Source organism: Rhincodon typus, chromosome 14 (assembly GCF_021869965.1).
Source record: "Rhincodon typus isolate 14 chromosome 14, sRhiTyp1.1, whole genome shotgun sequence".
Classification (NCBI taxonomy): Eukaryota; Metazoa; Chordata; class Chondrichthyes; order Orectolobiformes; family Rhincodontidae; genus Rhincodon; species Rhincodon typus.
Window position 1 is genome coordinate 18,584,117 of NC_063345.1, and position 10,709 is coordinate 18,594,825.

General features: G+C 40.6%; 1 protein-coding gene across 1 annotated transcript; it reads right to left on the reverse strand.

The window, feature by feature from the left end:
- Window positions 1–1,052: 1,052 nt before the first annotated feature.
- On the reverse strand, window positions 1,053–9,276 carry LOC125484881 (protein canopy homolog 3-like). Its single transcript, XM_048605423.1, has 3 exons — window positions 9,261–9,276; window positions 9,020–9,132; window positions 1,053–1,396 (listed from the first exon to the last, which is right to left on the reverse strand). The coding sequence occupies exons 2-3, from the start codon at window positions 9,120–9,122 to the stop codon at window positions 1,269–1,271; spliced, it is 231 nt and encodes a 76-aa protein (XP_048461380.1). The 5' UTR covers window positions 9,123–9,132; window positions 9,261–9,276; the 3' UTR covers window positions 1,053–1,268.
- Window positions 9,277–10,709: the final 1,433 nt, after the last annotated feature.

Here is a 10,709-nt window from a genome sequence, read left to right on the forward strand (position 1 = left end):
TGCTGCTTGGCCTGCTGTGTTCATCCAGCCCTGCACCTTGTTGTCTCGGATTCTCCAGCATCTGCAGTTCCTACTATCTCTGTATCTTTTGACAATCTTCCTTACTATCTATAACTTCACCAATTTTCATGTTGTCTGCAATTTTACTAATCAGATTACCTACATTTTCATCAAAACTGTTTATTTATATTACAAACATCAGAAATCCCTGCACTGATCCCTGTAGAGCACCACTGGACATAGATCTCTAGTCAGAAAAACACACCTCCATCCCTCTGTCTTCTGTGACCAAGCCAATTTTCTCTCCAACTTGCCAACTCACCATGGCTCCCATGTGACTTAATTTTCTAGCCCAGCCTATCATGAGGGGCCTTATCAAATGCTTTAGTGAAACTCATGTAGACAACATCCACTGCCCTACCTTCATCAATTATCTTCATTACTTCATCAAAAATCTCTATCAAGTTTGTGAGACACACATAAAGCCACTCTGACTATCCTAATAAGTCCATTGTTCTACAAATGCGAGAAAATCCTGCCAGTTAGAATCTTCTCCAATAATTTCCCTACCATCAATTGAATTATTGCCCTTTTAAAAACAATCAGTTGGCTTTTACTTTCTTACCAGTGAGCAGGTGAATTTTCTGTTTCTCAAAGTAAAGATTATATGAGTCGCTGCTCGATAAGTTTCTTACAGCCAGTATTAATATCTACATCAAGCTCTATCCAGATCAGGTTCAGCACAACCAAATACAGACCAAAATACATTCTACTTTGCTGCAACATGTTCAAACTCCCATTTCAGAATCTCATCTCTGGTTGTTCCAAAATAACAATTCCACTTCCCAAACACTGGTCAGTTCTACAGTTTTCGAAGCACAATTGAAAATTGAAAGGTAATTCTATGCAATGAGCTTCTGCCCACTACAGACAAAGTTGAGGATGTGCCAAATTAATTTAAGAAATGGAATTTCAGCCAACAGATAAAGGAGATTTCTTTTAATCTCCATTTCAGACTGAAATTTGAATTCAGCCTAAAAGAAAACGATGGGAACTTGCCTTTTACATCAATCAATTTTCACCATGATAGGAACAGATATGACTATTTGCTAACAGCAAATTCAAAATGTCTTTGGGTGAAGCCTGGGAACAGATCATCCAATTGCACTTTTGGCCAGGGTCCAGAAAGAAAACTAAACTCCTCTTAGTCTGATGAAGTACAAATATCAGCATCCCTCAGAAAAAACAGTGAACTTGCAAGAATTTGCTTACGAGTGCCTGTATTTTATTTTCGAACCCTTTCCTTCCAGAAAGCCGTATTTGGTATCAATCACCTCATTGGTTTTTCCTGTTTCTTCAAAAGCCAATTTCAATTCCACAGCAAGGTATTTGCATACTGAGGAGTGAAAAAAAAAATCAAAGAAGGAATAACCGAAAATGCAGACTTTGTTATTATACTAGAGGAGGAACATTGTACATTGCATTCTTTGAGCTGAGCTGGACTGATCATATAGCCAGAGTGCATGATCCATGCTTAACAAAGTTAATCATTTATAGAAAGCTCTAATCTAGGGTGTGCTGTCACATTTCTCAAAGGTAGTGCTACAAAATCACTCTGAACGCTGTGTTTAGTAGTTTTGAAACCAACCCCAGAGTCCTGGCAGCAACTCACCCAGGATCACAGCACCCGACACATTAAAACACAGAGAGAAATTGCAAGTTAAGGAAATTCCAAGCCAGGAGCTCCTGCAAAACTCCATTGTCTTGCCATTCTCTCCTGTTCACAGCAACACCTCTCAGACATTGATCAGTCAAATGAAACCATTTGAAACCATTGCAAACACCCCAGATGACCAACATGGTCACTTGAAAGGGTGCACAACACTGTCCGAATTATCGGTGATCCAAAAACCATGTAATTGTCCCAAGGATAATTGTCTATTAGGATACATTACACTGGAAGAAATATATGAATGCTGAATTCTGACGTACATAAGAAAAAAAATGTCCTAAATATTTCACAATGGATTCAAGCGTGAAAATCTCCTATCTTGTAAATAGACATTTAATCAGAATGTACATAAGCTGTTGCTAAGAGAGTTATAACACCATTCCATTTGATTTTTACATCCCTTCAGCCATCTTGGTCACATAGATTGGCCATTTCTAGAGTCATAAAGGTATACAGGATGGTAAGGGGCCCTTCAGTCTAACTTGTCCATGCCAAACAGGTTTCCTAAACTGAACTAGTCCTATTTGCCTGTGTTTGGCCCACATCCCTCTAAAACTTTCCTACCCATTTACCTATCCAAATATCTTTTAAATGTTGCAATTGTACTCGCCCCTAACACTTCCTCTGGCAGTTCATTCCATATATGCACCAGCCTCTGTGTGAAAAAGTTGCCCCTCGGGTCCCTTTTAAATGATTCCCCTCTCACCTTAAACCTGTGCCGTCTAGCCCAGGCAAATAAGTCCCAGTCTATCCAGCCTCTCCTTATAACACAAACCTTCCAGTCTCGGTAACATCCTTGTAAATCTTTGTTACACACTATCCAGTTTAATAGCATTCTTCCTATAGCAGGGCAACCAGAATTGTGCGTAACACTCCAAATTTGGCCTTACCAATGTCTTGTACAGCTGTAACATGACGTCCCATCTCCTGTACTCAATGCTCTGATCAATGAAGGCAAGTATGCCAAATGCTTTTTCACCACCCTGTCTACCTGTGATGCCACTTTCAAGAAACCATGCACCTGCACCTCTATATCTCTCTGTTTGACAACTCTCCCCAGGGCTCTACCAACAACTGTGTAAGTCCTGCCTTGGTTTGTCTTACCAAAATGCAACACATTCATCAAAATTAAACTTCATCTGCCCTTCATCGGCCCAGTTGATCAAGATTCCATTGTACTCTTAGATAGCCTTCTCCAGCATGAGTCTGCCAGTCACATGAGGTGTCCCACATGAAACAGTGACTTATCTTTCTCTTTCAAATATCTGAAGAACCAAACGTTGATAGTGATCTTGTTTTATAATAGTACAGTGATCGCAGTATTGTGCTCAACTGAGGGACTTTAATGCTGTTGTTCGATTATGAGGACAATTTGAAGGAGGTGAGACTGTTCTTATTGGAGAGAAGGCGGCTGAGAAGAGATTTGATAAAGGTTTTCAAAATCGTGAGCAGGCTGTACAGAGTGGCTATGAAGCAGCTGTTCCTGCTTATAAAAGAAAAAAAAGCATGAGCGGGCATAGATTTAAAGTAACATGCAAACGAAACAAGGGTGATGTGACAAAATAACTTTTTCACAGTGAGCAGAACAGTTAGGGAATGGAATGCACTGCCTGGAAATGTGTTGGAGGAAGGTTCAATTGAGGCATTAAAAAAGGCAGCAGATGATTATTTGGATAGAAATGGTGTGCAGGGATATAAGGATCAGCACTAGGTGATAGATCCAGTGCAGGCATAATGGGCCAAATGACCTTCCTCTGTGCCTGAAGATTTCTATAATTATTTGGCACATTGTCTTTTATCGAGAACCCCAAGTGTTGTCTGGTACATATGTGCAGAGCAAAACAACCTTAAGAAAGCGCCTCAATGCAAACCTTAAAATAGCATTATGCTATCAGTCTAATACTTCTATAAGATACTGCGATAGTTACCTTAGAAAGGCTGACAATTTTAAGTAGACATTTGATAATAGAGAACTTGAGCATTGCTGCAAAAATACATTTTGTTGAAGGCTTTGATATTACATTTATCAGAACAATTCACAAGTAGTATCAAAGTGAAGAGATGAGAACTGGCCCTAAAATAATTTATTTTATATATATATATGACTTGGATGAGGAAAGTGAATGTACTATAGCCAAGCTTGCGGGCTACACAAAAATAGGTGCAATAGCAAGTAATGAGGATGACACGAGTCTAAAGGTGTATATCGACAAATTAAGTGAGTGGGCGACAACATGTGGGAAAATATGAAGTTATGCACTTTGGCAAGGAGAATAGAAGAGCTGAATATTATTTAAAATGGGAAAAACCTGCAGGAATCTGCAGAATGAAGGAATTTGGGAATCCTTGTGTATGAATCACAAAAATCTAATATCCAAGTACAGCAGGTAAAAGAGAAGGGAATTGACTATTGTCCTTTATTTTTACACTCCATTCCCTTTGAAATAGAGAGGTCTTGCTAAAACCACGCAAAGCACTAGTCAGACCACAACTGGAATACTGAGAACAGTTTTGGCCCTTTTTTCTAAGGAAAGGCATACTGGCATTGGAGGCAATCCAGTGAAGGTTCACTTGATTGATTCTGGGTATAGAGGGGTTTTCTTATAGGAGAGATTAAGTACATTGGGCTTGTAATCATTAAAGTTTTAAAGAATGAAAACTGACATTATTGAAACGCACAAGGTTCTTCGGAGGCTTGGCAGGGTAGTTTGTTTCCTCTTGTGGGACAGTCTAGGATCAGACAGCATAAACTCAGAGTAAGGTGTCACCCACTTAAGACAGAGATAAGTCTTTAAGCTTTAAGCCTTTAAGTGAATTTATGGAATTCTTTACAGCACAGGGGTTTCAAGCCCGAGTCACTAAGTATATTCAAAGCAGGAATCAAAAGTTATGGAGATCAGGCAGGAAAGTGGAGTTGGAGATTATCAGATGAGGTATGGTCTCATTGAACAGTGGAGCAGACTTCAAGGACTGAATGGCCTACTTATGCTCCTACATCTTCATGTCTAATTGGAGAATAACATTAAATACTATGGGAGACCAGAGATGAGTATGTGCTTTGATAAAATGTGTCCTTTCTCAGCAATGTCGATAATTTTGTTAATTTGAAATAAAACTCCCAACCAGTTTAAGGAAACAAAAAGGTATCTTTGTTCTGCTTAGCTTATCAGTTAATGAATACAATTGGTTGTGACTGTTTCTTGAAATAGAATGAAACAAGAGAAATAACAATGCGATTCCTCTTTTCTATTTTAGTTCCAAAAAAGGAACAATTGAAACAACAAAGAATTTGGATTCAGTTTGAAACAAATAGAAAATAAGAGGAACTTAGAATGTTATTAAACCGCAGAAAAGATTTACAAGGATGTTACCGAGTCTGGAGGGTTTGAGTTATAATGAGAGGCTGGGACTTTTCTTCCCTGGAGCATAGGAGACTGAGGGGTGACCTTATAGAGATTTATAAAATCATGAGAGGCATAGATAAAATGAATAGCCAAGGTCTTTTTCCCAAGGTTGGGGAGTCCAAAATGAGAGGACGTAGGTTTAAGACGAGAAGAGAAAGATTTTAAATGGACCTGAGGGGTAACTTTTTCACACAGAGGGTCTTGCATATATGGAACAAACTGCCAGAGAAAGTGGAGGTGAATAGAATCACAACATTTAAAAGACATTTGGACAGGTACATGAATAGGAAAGGTTTAGTTGGATATAGGTCAAACGCAGGCAAATGGGACTAGGAAACTTGGTCGGCATGGACAAGTTAGATGAAAGGGTCTACTTCTATCCTGTATGACTCTATGATACTATTATAATTGCTTAGAGACTTGCTATTAAATAGTTTGAAAGATAAAAACACTAGTGAGAGGTCGAGCAGGAACAAGTTGAACAGAGAACTGCACCAGTGAGCCCATCAGAGACCACAAAACATGCTTATTTTATTTGACTAGATCAACCTAATAGAGTTTCATAGTGAAATGCATAAATGTGTCTTGGCCGGAAAGATTTGGCATTAAAGATTGCGATAAAAATTGACTCTTTGGCAAGCTGTGTCCAGCTGGGATGTAGAACTCACCTCTCCACACACCATATACGCCCTCCACCCCACCACCATCCCCCAACTCCCCGCTCCCCCCCCGCCCCCCACCGAGGAAAAAAAAAATTTGACGTCCTTTGTTATTAGCAACAACTGTCATTATTTAGCACTTATGAGATCATAAAACATGGCTCAGATGGATAAATCAAAAAATTACACCAAGTTCAAGAATGTACTCAAGTGAGTGGAACCACGACTAAGGCAAAGGGATGGAGGGAACGTACAAGACATCAGAGTCAGAGGCTTTGGTTGGGCAGCAGTACAGGGTTACATAGAGAGAGAGGACAGTGGCCAAGGAAGGTTTGATGCAAAATAAAGATTGCTGGACTCTCACATCAATGTTGAAAATTGATTATTTCCATACTATTATAACATTCCAATTTCCTATCTAAGACTTTCTAGTTTCACCAAGCCAGCTAATTTGCACTGAATTATAAGCTAGTTGTGTTGAAACTTCCAATGCACTAGGAACTAAGGTAAATATATGTAAAATTGCAAGTTTTTGTTTCAAAAATGCAATTTCAGAACCTCAAGACAAACATTTATTGCTCATCTTGAGTTGCTCGTAAGAAGTTGGTGGTGAGACACCTTGTCGAACTATTGCAGTCTGTGTGGCAAAGACATTGTCGCCATGCTGTTTGGTAGCCAATTCCAGCATGTTAACCCAGCACCGATGAAGGAACGGCAACAGACATACAAGTCAGGATGGTGTGTGAGACTTGGAGGGGAACCTGGGGGTGATGATGCCTTTACCCTGTTATATTGAAGAGATCATAGTTTTGAGAAGCTGCTGAAAAGCCTTGACCAGTTACTTCAGTGAATTCTATAGAGAGTTCACAACATAGCCAGAATGCACAGTTCTGCAACACAACCCCACCCCACCCGCAGTGCATAGTGGTTCATTCAGGTTTTTTTTGTGGAGTCCCTGGGAATTCATGAATGATTACAGGAATGCTTGATAGGAAAAAACATGACATTTGGATTTATCTATATTCAACAGCCAAGCTAACACTTCCCTAAAAGCTGTTGCAGTATTCACTCACTCCGTCCTTTTCACGGAAGCACATTTTCCTTAAGTCTCGTCTCTAGGATTTATAGACGCATTCCACGCCCCCCGGTAGGAATTAAGAAACACTCTCCAACTTTTTCCTGCACCTCCCAATTGACAATTCTGACACATTTTAGGATGAGATTCTACATTTTAAGAGGGAATTCCTGACTGACCATGTAACCTGGCATTGCCACTTGCAGCATGGACTGAAGTACTGAAGCAGTAGTATCCAGTAATGAACAGCAGTTTGGATCAACAGCATACATATCAAGTCCAATAATTTTAGGGCCTGAACTCTCCCATGCCTACTCCTCTACCTCATACACCAGGTCTTGTTATCAGATAGCCTGCCATTACACACTATCTACGGTTAGCATATAACAGTCTCCATTAACAGCTATTTACCCTCCTAGCCAGACCGCTATCAACTCCTTTGTTTGTCCAACTGTCATCTCTCTCTTTGGGCTCTATCCCCACCTATCATTTACTCCTTAACCCCTCCACCCCATCCTATCTTATGCATATACACCAATATTTTCCTAGCTACCATCAGTTCTGAGGAAGGGTCACGTTAATGGAAACGTTAACTCTGACTTTTTTCCCCCACAGATGCTGTCAGATCTGCTGAGCTTGTCCAGCAACTTCTGTTTTTGTATTTCTGATGAAGGGTCTAGGCCCAAAACGTCAGCCTTCCTGCTCCTCTGATGCTGCTTGGCCTGCTGTGTTCATCCAGCTCTACACCTTGTTATCTCAGATTCTCCAGCATCTGCAGTTCCTACTATTTCTGTTTTTGTTCTTGTTTTACAGCATCTCCAGTTCTTGCAGTTTTTATTTAGTATACTTATATACTAGTTAACCTGAAAAACTGGTAAAACCTGAAAGGCAGTCTGAAATAAAAGCTGGCATTCACTTCCATCATATAATTACATTGAAACTGCACAAAGGGAAGTGGGAACACATAAAAACACAATTTATGTATTAAAGTATTTTAGCTTTCTGTCTACATCACAGTATTCCTCCATTCCTCAACATGCACTTCAAATCTGGCAAAAATCCATGCTCTCCCCTGGATTACCTTTAGGGAGAAGAGAATAGAGGGTTATGACAGTCAATTAAGATGAAAAAAAAAGTGAGAAGCTCAAGTGACACATAACCCTGAATGGACTACTAGGCAGAATAGCCTGTCTTTGTGCTGCAGAGGGCTCTGGACAGAGTAGTTAGGAAGAAACCTCCCACACATGAAAGGATTGAGAACATGATTCTGAGGAGATCTTCACAGGGTGACAGATGAGAGGATGTTGCCTCACACTGAGAATCTAGAACTAGGGAATCTCTTTTGCAGGTGAAAAGTGGAGCTGGATCATTGAATGCACTTAAGGCTGAATGGGACAGATTTTTAATCTACAAAGGAGTCAAGATTTACATGGTTGGGGCAGATGTAGACAGAAAAGGGAGTTAAGACCACAATCAGATTACCAACCATTTTCTTGAAGGTGGAGCAGATTTGATGGGGTGAATGGTCAATCCTGCTCCTGATTCTTATGTTCTTACCATCTGAATATTTCAGACATTATTCCTTTTGTCAAAAGTTCCCAATGAGGAACATTATAAAGTTGGTTTGGCAACAATGCCTGCAGCATAACAGTTAGCTTAAAGCTGATCTTGAAAGAAGCAGTTCCTCTTCCCTTTTCCCATCAATTTCACGTTTAACTCTGTGCTACCCAACAGTAATTATACAAATAATTAAATTGGAATCTGAATGGTTTGCAGAAAGCCTATAAACACTAGAAGCACAATGAGAATAGTCTATTGTATTGCTGTTTTCCACATTGGGTACAAGGACCAAATCAGGGTTCAGTTTAATAAATATCATAGACCCGAAAGGGGAAGTAGCCCTGATTTCAAACGGTATCGAAATGATCCCCCCGGGTAATTTGTTAAAGAAGTTATGAAATATACTATAAACACATTGTTTCTATAATGAACAGCAATAATTCCCGATTATGGCTTTTTATACACTGTTCGGAGAGGATCGTCAAAGTGAACATGGATTTTTTTTTTAAAAGACTTAAAGCACGGAACGTTTGTTTGTGTGCATAACAAGTACAGCAGCCAACAGTGTAGTAAGAAGCGGGGCACAAACCTTCACATGTATTGGGGAGTTTCACCCAATCGGAATCATCATCGCCCCAGACTGGCCCAGAGAACAGCAGAAGGGCTGATATCAGCCGGGTCACCGTCAGCATATTGCTATAACTTTTAATGCAAGAAAACAGAATAGAAAAGTGAACATTAAAAAGATGCAGTGGTTTTGTTCAATTGCCTTATGCTTGAAGCTCAGGCTGACTTCACCGAGAAATTGACACAGTCGGTTACGTACTCACGTTGTATCCTTTTCCTCCTCGCTCTGACCAATCCCCGCGTCCGCCGTGTCCACCCCGACCAATCACGGCCACGTTAACAGAGTATGCGCAAAGCTCTGCGCTGTGTCCAAAGAGGGGACCAGTACTTGGAGAGGTGGAATGTTGCTTTAGTGCGTTATGAGCAAACCTTATCAGTTTTATTTGTAAAGCTACACGTTCTTGTTTGCTTTACACATCTGTCTGTCATTCCTTCCTCCTACATTTCGAGAGGGTACGTTGGTGGAGTCTTGGGCTTTAGCCCTGGCAGCCTGGCTAGGTTATGTTAGAGGAGCAAATAACTGCAAATGCTGGAATCTGTACTGAAAACGACAAATGCTGGATGGAGATCACAGCGGGTCAGACAGCACCCATGGAGAGAACACAAGCTAACGTTTCAAGTGTAAAAGACTGTTCATCAGATTTGTGATCGGTGCATTTTCATTCGGATCCCATCTTGTAATAACTCAGTTCTGAGGAAGGGTCACAACTTGAAACGTTAACTCTGCTTTCTGTCCACCGATGCTGCCAGACACACAGTTTTGCCAGCAATTTCTATTTTTGTTTCAGATTTCCAGCATCTGCAATTCTTTAATAATAAACAAAATAACTGTGGTTGCAGTAAATCAGGAACAAAAACACAAGTTGCTGGAAAGGCTCAGCAGGACTGGCAGCATCTGTGAACAAGAATCAGAGTTAACATTTCAGGTCCGATGACCCTTCCTCAGAACTGAGTTATTATAGGAAGGGTCACTGGACTTGAAACATTAACTCTGACTTTTCTTCACAGATGCTGCCAGACCTGCTGAGCTTTTCCAGCAACTTCTGTTTTTGATCCACAATTCTCCACACCACCACCTCCCCTCTCCAACAAATAGACCAACACCCATATGCAATTAGTTTAAAATCCAAACTGTTAAAGGAACAAAACAAGTATACATAAATCACAATTCATCATTGTTCATCATAATGTGTCAGGCTGTTTTTTTTCTTGTATACAAACTTACCTCGTGCAGCAGCGGCCTTCTTGTTTTCAGCGGCAGCAGCGCGAGCCTTCAGTTGTTCAGCAAAGGAGGAGTCCCAGAGCGGGCGTGAGTGGTGCAGAGAACACTTAAAGAGGGAACACTGCAAAACTAAAAAAAACTAATTAATTTTAAATAATTAACTAAGTAGAGATGGCCGGCCAGGTGATGTGTTGTAGCTGTATGATGTGGGAGCTAGCTGATCCCCTTGAGAACGGCAGTGACCACATCTGCAGCAAGTGTTGGCTGCTTGAGGATCTCCGGCTCAAAATTGATGAGCTGGAATCCAAACTGCAAACACTGTGGCACATCCGGGAGAGGGAGAGATACCTGGATGCTGCGTTCCAGGACGCAGTCACACCTGGTAGATTAACTAATGTTAATTTGATCGGCGGGCAGGGACAGCAGTGTG

Bases quoted from the DNA above. Each gene is read 5' to 3' on its own strand.
- LOC125484881 (XM_048605423.1), bottom strand. From the start codon at position 9,122: ATGCTGACGGTGACCCGGCTGATATCAGCCCTTCTGCTGTTCTCTGGG. The intron at 1,397-9,019 runs GTTTGTGCCCCG...TTCACTCCTCAG, and splicing joins ACTCCCCAATACATGTGAAG to TATGCAAATACCTTGCTGTG.